The 15,347-nt window shown below is 37.2% G+C and overlaps 2 protein-coding genes across 4 annotated transcripts in view; one reads left to right on the top strand and one right to left on the bottom strand.

The window, feature by feature from the left end:
• LOC127526866 (uncharacterized) overlaps positions 1-15,347 on the top strand; it is a 345,966-nt gene that overhangs the window by 136,586 nt on the left and 194,033 nt on the right. The gene's annotated exons all lie outside the window — the stretch shown is intronic.
• Positions 1-15,347, bottom strand: part of pld1a (phospholipase D1a) — a 287,428-nt gene that overhangs the window by 89,622 nt on the left and 182,459 nt on the right. For all 3 annotated transcript variants that reach the window (XM_028794711.2, XM_028794710.2, XM_028794714.2), the window contains 4 exons: positions 12,742-12,834; positions 12,071-12,223; positions 3,501-3,650; positions 2,580-2,663 (listed from right to left, as the gene is read on the bottom strand). In XM_028794711.2, the coding sequence (XP_028650544.1) occupies positions 2,580-2,663; positions 3,501-3,650; positions 12,071-12,223; positions 12,742-12,834 (480 nt within the window). The remainder of the gene's footprint in view (positions 1-2,579; positions 2,664-3,500; positions 3,651-12,070; positions 12,224-12,741; positions 12,835-15,347) is intronic.

The raw sequence follows: 15,347 nt of genomic DNA, 5'->3' as shown, positions 1-15,347 counted from the left end.
CCTCGCGTTCTGGAGGAGGAATGAGCTCTCCTCCTGGGCGTCCCGGCCGGGCGTGAACCCCGACCGGGTGCCACAACAGTCATTAACTGAAACAGAAACAGCTGTGTAGGAGGCTTAAAACTGGGTGAGGAACAGCCAAACTCTGCTACCAAGGTGAGGTTGTGGAAGACAGTTTCATGTCATGGCAAGATTGAGCACAGCAACAAGACACAAGGTAGTTATACTGCATCAGCAAGGTCTCTCCCAGACAAAGATTTCAAAGCAGACTGGGGTTTCAAGATGTGCTGTTCAAGCTCTTTTGAAGTAGCACAAAGAAACGGGCAACGTTGAGGATCGTAGACACAGTGGTCGGCCAGGGAAACTTAGCGCAGCAGATGAAAGACACATCAAGCTTATTACCCTTCGAAATCGGAAGATGTCCAGCAGTGCCATCAGCTCAGAACTGGCAGAAACCAGTGGGACCCAGGTACACCCATCTACTGTCCAGAGAAGTCTGGCCAGAAGTGGTCTTCATGGAAGAGTTGCAGCCAAAAAGCCATACCTCCGACGTGGAAACAAGGCCAAGCGACTCAAGTATGCACGAAAACATAGGAACTGGGGTGCAGAAAAATGGCAGCAGGTGTTCTGGACTGATGAGTCAAAATTTGAAATATTTGGCTGTAGCAGAAGGCAATTTGTTCGTCGAAGGGCTGGAGAGCGGTACAATAATGAGTGTCAGCAGGCAACAGTGAAGCATGGTGGAGGTTCCTTAAACGTTTGGGGCTGCATTCCTGCAAATGGAGTTGGAGATTTGGTCAGGATTAATGGTGTTCTCAATGCTGAGAAATACAGGCAGATACTTATCCATCATGCAATACCATCAGGGAGGCGTATGATTGGCCCCAAATTTATTCTGCAGCAGGACAATGACCCCAAACATACAGCCAAAGTCATTAAGAACTATCTTCAGCGTAAAGAAGAACAAGAAGTCCTGGAAGTGATGGTATGGCCCCCACAGAGCCCTGATCTCAACATCATCGAGTGTGTCTGGGATTACATGAAGAGACAGAAGGATGTGAGGAAGCCTACATCCACAGAAGATCTGTGGTTAGTTCTCCAAGATGTTTGGAACAACCTACCAGCCTAGTTCCTTCAAAAACTGTGTGCAAGTGTACCTAGAAAAATTGATGCTGTTTTGAAGGCAAAGGGTGGTCACACCAAATATTGATTTGATTTCTCTTTTGTTCATTCACTGCATTTTGTTGATTGATGAAAATAAATGATTAACACTTCCATTTTTGAAAGCATTCTTTGTTTACAGCATTTTTTCACACCTGCCTAAAACTTTTGCACAGTACTATATATATATATATATATATATATATATATATATATATATATATATATATATATATATATATATATATATATATATACATACAGTTTGTGGTCCTATCGACCCCTTGAACCCTCTGACCACTCTTCAGACGCCAGGTAAAAGTCCAATAATTATTTATTTGGACACTAATAAAGTGTACAAAGCACCTACACTCCACAATACTCAAATAATAAATCAATACAATAATCAATAAACAATCCTCCACTCCCAGATGCGTTGCCACCCTTCCACCCAGCTCAGCGCTCTGGTGTTTCACTATCCGTTTTATAGTCCTTGACCCGGAAGCATTTCACCCTCTCTGTCCATGTGACCTGGAACACTTCCGGGTCAGATAAAAATCCTTCTTTTCTTCACCCAGGAAGCACATCGTTCCCTTTGTCCAGGTGACTCTAACGTACTTCCTGGGCGTAAGGCAAATAGTCTCTGTGCCTCCCTGCAGCGTCCCCTAGCGGGTCCCAAGGTATCCAACAGGGCTGGGAATAAAACTACATTGTCCAGTATTCCCTCCTGGCATTCAGGGCACCTCCATGCTGCAGGAAGGGCTCCACCTGGCGGCCTGGGGGTATTGGCCAGGATGAAAGGCCGGCCACATATCACAATATATATATATATTACGTGAAATATACATATTATGTATATAAGTAAGGTAAATAGTCCCCAAAGCTTATACACTATAGTAAAAAATAGAAAAAAAAATTAATAAAACTTGAGTATGCAAGTTGGCATTGCTTTAAGAATTTATGTAACAAAGAGCTGCAAGCGTTTAAACAGCCAGGGTGCAGAATCTTCACAACAAAGAAAGGTGGATTACTTCGCACATATAGCTAATGTCTTCTTGCTACAGTACCTTGCAGATCATGGAAACACAAACCAACATAAGCCATTAAAATAAGAAAGAGACCCTCACCACTGCCACTGAGGAGGATACTAAATATACTTACCTTCTCAACATTACAAAAAGAAACTGTGCACAATAAAGATCAAACTGTGACTTGGTGAAGACAGAAATGATTATTAAGGGTGAGACATTTCCCATGACTTTTGCAGTAACCTTTATCCAAGAGAAAGTCTCAAGTACTTACATTTTTGGCAAGTTTAGACAGGAAGTGCTGTTGCAGTTTCCCAGGCAGGCAGACTTCAGAACAGAAACCTCCTGTGTCTTACAGCACAAATCATTCTCAGAGTCTAAACAAAGACTTACCACCAATCGGTGATGAATATTTCTTCTTTTGCTTCCTCAAGTGCATTTGCCACATCTTCCATGTATCCCTTTCCATTGACATACCTGAAATAACAAATTCAAACTTTAATTTAACAGGACCTGATCTATGTCAGACATTTAAATGATTACATAAAGAAAAACCAATTAGACTGCAGAGTTTCATAGTGGAAATATGATATCTTAATTCACTAATGAGACCTTGTAAAATCTGGGGCCTCTTATAGGAAACACAAAAATCTATGCATCAATACAATCTACCAAAAGTACAGTCTGATCAGAAGAACAGGATTAATATGAAGAAATACTTAGTATGTTTAATTATTTACAAGTCAATACCCGGTCAGGATCAGTTTACCTTTGTCCATTGTGGCGGATGGCCTGTGCCCTTACCCGGCCGGGATGCCCCGATTATGGAAGGACTGGGGAAGAGAGTATTTCCAGGGCAGTTTCTCCCCTGGTTTCCAGCGGGGCCATGGGAGCTCAACCCAGTTGGGGTCTGTGGGTACCGCCAGGTAGCGCATGGATGCTTTCAGGGCCCTATTTGGCTGCACTTCCGGAAGAAGCTTGTTGGGTACCTGGAGTCCTTCTGGGTTCCCTATAAAAAGGGACTGGTCACCAGAAGTGAACGGCCAGAGTCGGGAGGAAGAGGACAAAGTCTGAGGAGGAGTGAAGGTGGAAGGACTGGTGGCAAGAGGAACTGTGTTGTGCCCTGGGAATCACACCATGTAAACATGATCTCACGTGGCTAATCCCCTGAACTTCCATTTATATTTAGTAAACTGATAACATCATACACATCATCACTGTTATTCTTCCATTCTTTAAAATAACTAAATGACTACTGTAGTAACCCAATATGTGCTAACATTCTTAATTATTATTAAATATGTGTACTACTACCATTTTGCCAAGGTATTCTTCTGATCAGCTGCAAATGACCCAAATCTGTGATCTTGCAGAAAGGCTTTTCCATGCATTTGAACAAAACTTTCAATTGCTCCACCCCACCACCTGGCATGTCGATAGCTGGAACACTTCAGAATTAATGTCCTATTAGAAAAACACAAAATTTAAATTTTTAGTTATGCTTTAAAATAAAAAGTACACAATCTATGCAACATGCATGTTTTAGTTTGAACATATAATATGTATTTGCTCTTTATTGCAATATTAAAGAGTGGCGTTTGCATCAAATACGAGTCCTTAAAGAGGCAAGGGAGGCACAGCTTTCCTAATGTTAAGTCCAATTACTGAACCTAGTTAATTCTTTTGGTTTAATCACAAAAATAAGAGTAATTTTTGTTAGCATTTGAAGCAAGACAGTAACAACTGCAGGGGACACTCTGTTATACACCCTCCCTTAGAAAATTTAGATGCATCCATTTACCAAACAGATAAATCTATTAAATAGTGTAATAAGGAGGACCTTGGAGAAAAAACGTAGAGTTTGCCTTCTGTACACTACGTGCAGAATATATTATTTTGTTGTTCACTTAGTCCACTGCATGTCAGAATTATTATCTTCTTTTCAGCACTAATAGTTAAGCAGGAGACCATTTATGAGCATAGTGTTAAATAATTAAAACAGATTATAAAGTTATTAATGAATGGTTTAATTTACAAGAGACTGACAGCCAGATGATGCAGTGACAAAGTGGTAAAAATTAAAAAGGTAAAATAACCAATCACAGAGAAAAGAACACTAAAAAGTAAAAAAAAAAAAAAAAATCAATACTAGAAGCAAAATACAAGTCAGAAAATGAACACATGACTTTAACATTCAGGTGCATTTGGTAACTATATTGATTATTAAATATTTTTGCAATAATGAGTCATATTCATCCATCCATTATCCAACCCGCTGAATCCGAACACAGGGTCACGGGGGTCTGCTGGAGCCAATCCCAGCCAACACAGGGCACAAGGCAGGAACCAATCCCAGGCAGGGTGCCAACCCACCGTAGGACACACACAAACACATCCACACACCAAGCATACACTAGGGCCAATTTAGAATTGCCAATCCACCTAACCAGCATGTCTTTGGACTGTGGGAGGAAACCGGAGCGCCCGGAGGAAACCCACGCAGACACGGGGAGAACATGCAAACTCCACGCAGGGAGGGCCCGGGAAGCGAACCCAGGTCCCCAGGTCTCCCAACTGCGAGGCAGCAGCGCTACCCACTGCGCCACCGTGCCGCCCGAGTCATATTCAACAATAGCGATAATAGAATGTAATTATATGTGTTAGTAAACTACATTAAATATTGGCTTATAAACAGTACTGCACAATGGATTTAAAAACAGAGTACAAACAGGTTTAAAGTGGCTCAATACCTTTAACAGACAGCAGATTCTAATTCAAGTAATATAAAATTGCCATTGATTGATGTATGTTAGTGGTGAAGAGTCTGTGACTGACTGTTCAATATTGTCAAACGTGAACATACATAAAATTTTTCAAAGCATATCAAAAAGAGTATTCAATGATTAACAAATGAAAATTAGTTATTAATACAAAATATTCAATACTAACATAAAATCACAATCAATATTACCCTATAAAAGTAGAAAACAACTAAAATAAGTTCTCCATCTAGCTATTAATAATAATTAAAACAGTAATTAGTTACCAAGTATAAAAAAATAAGAACTTGGAAAGTAACCGATTTATTGTATAAAAAGAGTAAGAAAGGAGGCAGTAATGTAAAAGATTTTAATTCCTCACTGAAGAAACAGAGACAATAGCAGCTCTTTGGGTACAGATAAACCATAACTCACAGTCAGTCTGTTGTATGTAATACCAGTAGGTAATCAGCATGGTGTAAATTGTAATCCTGCCCTGTCCTTGCAATTAGTAGACAGAATGATCCTTACTGCATGTCCAGCCCCTCAGATCGTCTGCCTACTTAAAGCTGTCCCATGTTTATTTCAGGTAGGGCAGCTGCACTTTTCATGTGTAGTTAATTACTTCAAACATCATCTAGCTGCAAGATGATAACGTTTGTTCTTTACAACAGTGATCAATTTAGTCTTATATATGCTTACATAATTGCTTTCCACTCCAAATTATTTCCAGAGAAATTACTTTTCTATATATATACTTCTATGGTTAGTTTACCATAAAGTAGTAGGATTAGATAGGTATATAGCTCTTCGCGGCATCTGACTCACTTGCATAAATGGGCAAAAGTGTAAAAGAGGAAAATATACAAAATATACAAGTTCGAACATCTGATCTCAAGGTAAAATTGAAAGAGCAAATCAATTTGTACTTGAAGTTGGACAGAACGTTTCTCTGTTTTAAGACAGACAAGTTTTCAAATTCACCAATGGTTTTCAGTGGGAGATTTAAAATTTTCAAAACTTTGCACAACATGATCTGTTTATAAAGATATTGCAATGAAAATTACATTGTCTCGACAAATTCCCTTGAAGAATAACTGTGCCACATTACAACAAAATTTGTCCATGGGCGGCCAAATTATTTAATGCAGACAGTCAGACTGACAGACAGGCATGGCTGTTATAATATGTGCTTTGTGCATTATATGCAAACACATCAAAAAGGAACAAGGCAAAAATGTTCTGAAGAAGCAATGGATACTCAAGAGCAGTAGGAAGATACAACCAAGCCATGGAAACAGAATGAAGCTGGTTTGAAAATAAGCAACAGTCTAACCATAAAGAAAATAAATTAGTCAGAGTGAACTATTCAGGAACAAAATACAAAAAACAACTTAACAAAGTTCCAAACACTATGGTCTTCTTGATAGTACTTTCTAGCTACTTCTACTAGCTAAACCAGATTGTGAAATGAAAATCAGAGACCAGACAACAAATCAAAACTTTTAAAGCTAAAGTAGCAGTTTTTTTACCTACCACTACAGCTTGACAGAATGATCAGATACATTTTTTTCTTTAGGAGACCCTTTATTTCGTGACTCAGTTATGCTACGGCCAAGGTTTCATCCCTGGCTCTAGATACTTTGTTTTTGATTTAATACTTTTGTTATCTTTTAAATAGTATGTTGCAAATTTTTATTGCAAATATTTCTTTGTTAATCACTTCTGTTAAATTACTTACATTAATAATAAATTTCTCTATTTTATGTCTTATTTTTCTTGTGTTTTGTATATTGAGCCCAGAGGGGTGGATCTCTCTGATGCTGCAGATGTGGCCACAGCTAATGTGAAAAACATAGTAATGCCAGAGTACTGAAAATTCTAGCTATAAGACACCAAAAAGTTGTCACTGTCACAATGTAAAATTAAATAAGGTTATAATAAATGCATTTCAATGCAGGAATGCTAAAGTACTGTAACAAGAGAAAACTTTATTTTGTTATTAGAGGTTAGGGTGAAGTACTGATTAAACTAAAGACTAGGTACTCCCTATTAGGCTAAACAGACTCAGAAAATGAGCACTGAATAACAATCAAGTCCAATGCAGACTTAGATGACAACTAAGTGGTTGCTGTAAGAAACAAATGTGAGACAGGATACCGGTCTATGGTCTATATAAGAGGAAGTGTTAAAGCTATCAGGAACACAATGATATGTGAGGCACGACAGAACACATCACATTTTAAACAAAGCCACTTTTGTTCTGTCAGAGATAGGAAAAGGCAGGTCATGTGTGAAGATTTGTTTGAATTGATCAGTGGATAAAGAAAAAAAATGGTGTCTAAAACAAACGGGTCTGAGCCAAAAAAAACCACTTAGAATATCAAAACACAAAAACCTCAAATGTTAACCAAATGTCAAACTCTAAATTTACACAAAAGTATTTTCTCCATAGTATGACTACAACAACAAATATTTACTTTCATGAAACTTGGATTCAGAAACAATCAAAGCGACATCTTACATAGCAGCACTGCGTTGATGTCAAGTATCAAACCAGACATCGTTACTAATAGCATTATGGTTACAGAGGCGCAGAAGTACCCAAGACAGTAGTGGATGTGACTTATAAGAAATTAACAAAAGGGCAACTCAGTGACATCACGGAAGTACAGATGAAAAATGGCAACATATTAGAAAACACAATTCACAGTAAAGTAAGTCAGTCATTTCCTAACCTGCTTAGTTCTGCTGGAGGCTATCCCAGCTAGCACTGGGCGGAAGGCAGGAACAAACCTTGGACAGGGCGCCAGTCCATTGCAGGGCAAACGCACACATGCATCCACACACACACCTCTGCCACTCACTAGGGCCAGTTTAGGACCACCCATGCACATGCAGGTCTTTGGACTGTGGGAGGAAACCAGAGCACCTAGAGGAAACCCATGCAGACAAAGGTAGAACATGCAAACTCCACACAGTGAGGACCCGGGACACAAACGCTGGTTTCCGTACTTTGAGGTAGCAGCACCAAAGTGCCACCCTCATAGTAAAGTGTAAGTGCCAATCATTTGGGATTACCCAAAAATTAATGGGCATAAACTCAGCCTATTCATGAACAATAAATGTGACAATAAAGGAGAAATTTAGCTTCAAATACCTCAATTCACAAAAAATGATATATCCATTGTGGGAGATGGCCGGTCGTTTATCCCGGCCAACACCTCCAGGCCACTAGATGGAGCCCTCCCTGTAGCATGGAAGTGCCCCAAAGACCAGCAGGGAATCATGGACAATGGAGTTTTTATTCCCGACCCTGCTGGACACCGTGGGGCCCACCAGAGGACGCTGCAGGGAGGCTCAAGAACTTACATGTGCCCATTAACCCGGAAGTGCATCTTAATTACCGCGACAGAGGAAACAACGTGCTTCCGGGATGAAGAAAAGGACTTTTAACCTGACCCGGAAGTGATAACAAATCATGGACTGCAGGGTTGGAACCACTTCCGGGTCAGGGACTATAAAGGACTGTGGAAAACCCCAGACGAGTGAGCTGAGCTGGGTGGAAGGGTGGCAACGCGTCTGGGAGTGGAGGATTGATGATTGTATTGGTTATTATAGGGATTATTGTATTATTGGGTATTATATGAGTATAGTGGAGTGTAGAGTGCTTGGTGCACATTATTATTATAAAATAAAGTCATATTGGACTTTTATCTGGTGTCTGCTGTCTGATCTGAGGGTTCAAGGGGTCGACAGTGTCTCTAACTGTTAAGCCATATACATAGTTACACACTAAATAAAATAAAAAATAAAAACCTGAACATTTTCTATCATGCTAAAAATACACTAAGAAAGAATTAGAAGTACTTTTAAAATATATCCTACTCCTGTGAAGCACATGGTTAAACAACAAACATACCAGATGAAGATTATGCAGCTGAAACATTGCGTTTCAGTCTTCTTTTTAATTTTTTAATGTGTAAATAATCTTGACATATTTTTTCCTTTTGGACAGCATGATAAAGCAGTGGTTAGCACGGCTGCGTCATAGATCCAGCATCCTGGGCTTGAGTCCCATTCTGTTATTGTCTTTATGCAATTTACTCGTTCTCCCAATGTCTTCAGAACAATTTTCCTCCTGCATTTCCAAAGCTGTGCAAATTAGGTTAATTGTTGACTCTATACTGGGTGTGCGCATGTGTGTTCTGCAGTAGATGAGTGCTCTGTCTAGAGTTGACTCTATGTCTTGAGCCAAGTACTGCTGAGTTAGGGTTCCTGGGTGAAGTAGGTTAGTAAATGTACGTATGTATTTATACTTTTTTCTTATGCAAATGGATATTGATATACTGCAAGCTTTTCAGCATCTTCATTGTAGAAGGGTGCTGGGGAATGTTACTTTTATAAATAACCCATCAGTCATAATACTCATTACAAAAAATAAAAGTTACAAACAAAGTAACTAAGTATCATATATAGTTAATTACTATAAAATGTAATGTGCAATAAAAAGTGTGTTACTTTTGCATATTTTTCCTTTTTTATGTATGAAAAACTACACATTTCACAGCTCAACATTTATTATTAAATCTAGTGCTTAAAGAAGGTATACAGCATATCCGCTTTATTCCATTTTTTGCCATACATGGTCATGCACTGATACATCCCGCTCTGTCCTTCAAGGGGAACAACATCTATTCACCCCACCTCCTATATGTTCCCATTCTCATTTTTAATTTACAAATAACAACCCCATCAACACCTAACCTTCCCACTTTGCAAAACTTCCGAGGGGGCAAAGCCCCTGCTCAGTTAAGAAATCATGAAATTATAGGCACATATTTGTTTCCACTTCAGACACTGATTAAATCCTAAGCTCAGATATCATCATTCTTTTGTTTGTAAATAAGTTTAGACTTTCATGTGCTATGAAGTTAATAACATCTATCTCCTTTATGCATTCCCAACCCAAGCCTCCAAATGGACATTGGACACTTTATTAATATGTTTCTGTTACTGGATTGCATGCAACACACTCTTTTCTGCTTGATTGTGGGATTGAGGCCTGTTAACCCTAGAATTCCTGAAATTTATGATTTGTTTCATTGTTCCTGACCTCCTTAAATTTTCCTGAGATGCACCAAGAATCTTGTAGCTCCTTTTAACAGCACAATAGTCCGTCTTTGTATCACAAATGTGTAAATTAGCAGAATGCAGCCTGCTACACCCCCCGCCCCCATTCAGTCAGATGAAGGCATCGCCCTGCTGTAATCCTAATAGCTGAAGTCTGTGTTGAAGTATTTATCTGGTGATGCATTTGTAAGGGATCATATAGGTAATGAAATACTGTGATTTGAAATACATACATTTTAAGTGTGTTCCGTGCCCATAACGATCTGTGTAAATAGAGAATGACAGAGAAAATGCTATGGAAGAAATGCTGAACACATGAGTAAAATACATAATGTTTTCATATGTTATAGTAATAACAACTTAATTTTGATGTGAAGTCCAAATATCCAAGAAACAGTTTCACAAAAGGTATAACAAAACAAGTATGTTTTTATTCAAGAATAAATCCGAAGAAAAAGAAATTGTTCAACTGACATTTTGCTGAAGCCCAACTATCACTCAGTACAAAATAAAAGACGTTCGCATACTTGTGTGTTTGCGCGTTTAATTTTCAACCAGTTGTCAGAGTGGTAACGCTGCTCTGTCTTGGATCTGCGGAGATGATGCAGTGGATAAGCTACTACTTAGCAATGACGACGTAATAGATTCAAATCTCCCATCTTCTCTGTACTTATTGCTCTGAGTATTGAGCTGCTATTATTATCATATAACAAAAACATACATTTGATGTGAGTCTGTAACATCCTCTATGAATTTATGGTACTTGAAAAAGATGTTACTTTTCCTTGTACATCGATATTCATATCAACATGTCATCAACAAGACACCAATAAGAAATGATTGAGCTGCATTTGTGTGTCTGCTTTTATCCCATCAGCGCTAACTTTTACAAGTACCATAAATTTACACTGGATGTTACAGACTCCAATCAAATGTATGTTTTTATTATATAATAGTAATAATAATAGCAGCTCACTACTCAAAACTGTAAATGTGAGGAGGACCCAGGATCAAACCTGCAACCTCTTGATTATGACGCAGCAATCCTTACCTCTGTACTAGCCAAGCTGATATGTTTAGATTGTGTTGATTGATATTTAGGCTTTGGTTTTTACACATTGACAGCAACATGTGAACGGAATAATTTCTTTTTCTCCAGTTATATTCTTGAATAAAAGCGCACTTGTTTAGTTATATCTTTTGTGAAAGTGTTTATTTAATACATGGAGTTCAGTGTTCACACATTATACACTTCATGTCAGTATTTTGTCATTATTACTATAACATAAAAAAGTTTCTGTTTTAGTTATGTGTTCAACATTTCTTGCCTCACATTTCCTGTATGTATTCGAAATAATGATATACTATTTACCCTATACAATTCCAGACATCTTACTCCCAGGTAAACACACTTCAGCTCTGAGAATTTTGAGTCTGTCTTGACTTCAGCTGCCTTGGTGGGGGATGGGATAGCAGTCTGCTTGCTGCCAGTGTTGATTGATACATTTGAAAAACAAAAAAACTGCTGATGAGTTGTGACAGAATATAAGTTGACCCGGCATTACAAATATTTTCGTAGTCTTCAGGGATTCTAGTGTTAAGGTTTGTACTATCCATCACATCTTGACTTATACTAAGTGCTGCTTTGATAATCACTGACTCTCTGTGACCCTGAACTGTGATGATTAAATTTACCCCTCAGCACATGTACGATTAAATGTATACCTATAATTTTTTTTCAATCATTTGTACTTGCTTTATTTTGGGAGTATCATTAATAAGCTTCCAATGAAAGACATATCTGTTGGTTTTTTTTTTTAGTAGAGCAAATATTTTTACTTTACTAAAATAACTATCTTGTTACATTACTCATAACTTTAAAAAGCAATCTGATTACCAAATGCAAGTTACTTTAAACACATTACCCCAAACACTGTTAAGAAAAATTTTACTTGTGTCCTTTAAAATAACAAAAATTAGTACAGACATTACCTAGACAGTGTGTCAATTCGAAGTCCATGCTTTGTTTCAGTGTCTTTGGTGCCCATCTTGATATTAAACTCTTTATCCACAAGCAGGACAAATGAAATGGCTCCTGAGTCCGGTTTTAAATACATCACAAAAGAGTCTTTTACAACTAACCACCTGTAAAGAGATGCTGCTTTTCATTTTAAAAGATACTTTCTACACTTCCCATGATAATAAACCATATTTCAATTTAAGTAATGACTTGCAAATTTTCAAAAAAGCCATGCAGTACATTAGCATTAAAGCAGTATGTCTATATAATAAACAAGTTAATGAAAATATACAATATAAAGACTATTGTTAAATGTTTTAAAGATTTTCACACTTTAGCTGAAATAATTCTACATCCCCAACAAGATTATCTCTAACCTTGATGAGCACACTTATAACAACTATCTGTAAATATGTAGTATTTATATATTACATGTAAAGACAGTCTCTGCAATTTTCTAGATTCAAGAAATCATTAACAATAACATTAATAATGTTATATTTGGGCACTCTTTACAGGTTTTGGGAAAAAAAAACAAACATTAAGTTATATTTCCTTTCATGCCCACTTTTATATGTGCAATACAGTCGTGGGCAGGAATCGCAAAGGCCAAGCAATCAAGTTATAAGAAAACAGCTCTAACCTTTTAGACCAGCGATAGCAAATTTGTCTCTGACCACAGCAATTCAGGCCTGGTATCCTATGACCTCCAGATCTTTTCATTACCATACCCTCTCTGAAAAAGAAACATTCATAGGGCAATAGTGAAAAATGTTAACTTTACCTTCATTAAGATAGTCAGATCGTTTCACGCACTTGCCTGAAACTTTATCATTTACAGTAAAAATGATGATTGTGATATTTGTAAAAATGCAAATATTCTGGGTGAACCTAAGCATGTGAAAGAGAAAGAACACTACCATATTATATTACACGATTGCCACTGGTTTTTCAAGTAGTTTAATATTTTGTTAGTGAAAAAACCATACATAGATTAATCCTCAGATGTTTTAACAGGAAAATACCTAGGAGAAGGGAAAGATTAATACAAATAAATTCCTCATTGAACTTTCCCATGTGAAACTGTGCATAACTATTACAAAGTGGCTGCGTGCTTTCTGTTTGCAAAATTTCTTGTAATATACTGGCAGGCACCCGAAAAACTAAACACTTTAATCTCTGTTGAAGGTGAATTCCATTCTTTAGGCAGGCAATTGTGTGATGTAAAATAGCTACAATTTTAAGCCTCTTAAAAAGTTCAGATTAAACGAAAAAGGATCTTTCCCTCTCTGACATAGATAAGAATACTGATTAACATGCTGTAGCATGTTCAGTTACTTATCTTGCTATCACTGATGCCATTCTCAAATTTAGATTAACAGCATGGCTACATTTTGTATGATGATCAACATGCAGAAAACCATTGAAGATCCTTCTACCTTGTGAGGGTTGTGGTTTCAGTCTATACTAAAAACAAGTGTTTTAACATACATGGCACTGCATACTATGAAATAAGCTGTGCTTGGCTACTCAGTCTCTACCCTGATTTATTCTATTCAAATGCACTGGTGTATTGTACTTTAATGGAAGGATGCATTAGGTTTTAAATCAATAAATGGATTAATAATTATGATTCACATAATGACACTGGACAGGAATTAAATTAGAGCTTTGGAACAAGAATCAGCTAACAGATTACATCAAACACTAGCAGGAAAAAACACAAAATGTATAACTGGAGAAACTGTGACGATCTTACAGGTAAATGAAAAGACCAATCGATTAGAAATGGCTAAAAATGGATTTCATTCACTGTCTGATTTGCACAGTGAGTGTAATCCTCGTCTTGTTGCGTTTTCAATTATTCTGTCACATTATGTGGCACTTCTATCAGGTAAAGCTTGCTACGTTCATAGATAGATAGATAGATAGATAGATAGATAGATAGATAGATAGATAGATAGATAGATAGATAGATAGATAGATAGATAGATAGATAGATAGATAGATAGATAGATAGATAGATAGATAGATAGATAGATAGATAGATAGATAGATAGATAGATAGATAGATAGATAGATAGATAGATAGATAGATAGATTATTATTAGATTTATCTAAATCTATTCAACCTCCCAGCTACACATTTCTTTCACTATCTTCAAATTAGAAATTTTGTTAAACAGAAATTGCCCGATTTCCCCCACCTTGCACCCTCCACAATGCTAGAAAAAATACTGCTCAATTTCGAGGAATTAAACACCATTTCCGCATTATATAAAATCCTCTTTGAGTCCCTACCTTTCAAAGATCCAAGAGGACATTGGGAAAAAGATCTCTTAATCAATATATCAGAAAAGGAGTGGAAGGTAGCAAAGCAGAGAATTCACTCGAGCTCTATATGCGCAAAGCATAGAATTATTCAACTAAAAATTATGTATCGAGCTCATCTGTCTCACTTAAAACTGTCCAAAATGTTTCCAGGGCAAGATCCAACCTGCAAACGCTGCAACCAAGCTCCTGCCTCACTGGGTCACATGTTCTGGGCCTGCACCAAATTAACATCATTTTGGACCAAAATTTTTAAGTGCCTTTCAGACAGCTTTGGGGTCACAATCCCTCCTAACCCATTAACAGCTGTGTTCGGTGTTCTTCCAGACGGATTTGAAGTGGAGAAGGACAAGCAAACGGTGATTGTATTCACTACACTATTGGCACGCAGACTTCATTCTGTTAAATTGGAAGAATCCTAATTCTCCTCTGATAAGTCAGTGGGAAACCGATGTTTTATATGATTTGAAATTGGAAAAAATCAAATTCTCAGTTAGAGGATCTGTACAAAATTTTTTCAAAACCTGGCAGGATCTGATCAATATTATTTTAGAATAAGAGAAATAACTATTACCGCATTTAATACCCTGCCCCATCTCTTATTTACATATATATTTATTTCTCCCTTTCTTTTTCTTATTGTTGTCTTATTAAAAAGCCCTAAGCAATTCTCCTTTAGCTAAGCTCTCCTTCTCAGGGGTGGGGATTGATTTGTCTTCAATTTTGTTTGGTTATAAATTGATCTATTTGTATGGAATGATTACAATAAAAATTTAAAAAAAAAAAAAAAAGATTTATCTAAATCTAATAATCAATATATTCACACAAAGAAACAATTAAGTACAGAACAAAATTTCTGTGCCATTATTTGCATTTCAACATCCCTTTGGCCAGAATAAACATTTTAAAAGTTTTCTT

This window comes from Erpetoichthys calabaricus, chromosome 2 (genome assembly GCF_900747795.2).
Source record: "Erpetoichthys calabaricus chromosome 2, fErpCal1.3, whole genome shotgun sequence".
In the NCBI taxonomy this organism is placed as follows: Eukaryota; Metazoa; Chordata; class Cladistia; order Polypteriformes; family Polypteridae; genus Erpetoichthys; species Erpetoichthys calabaricus.
Note: the sequence above shows the minus strand (reverse complement) of the source record. Positions and strands in the feature narration are given on the sequence as shown.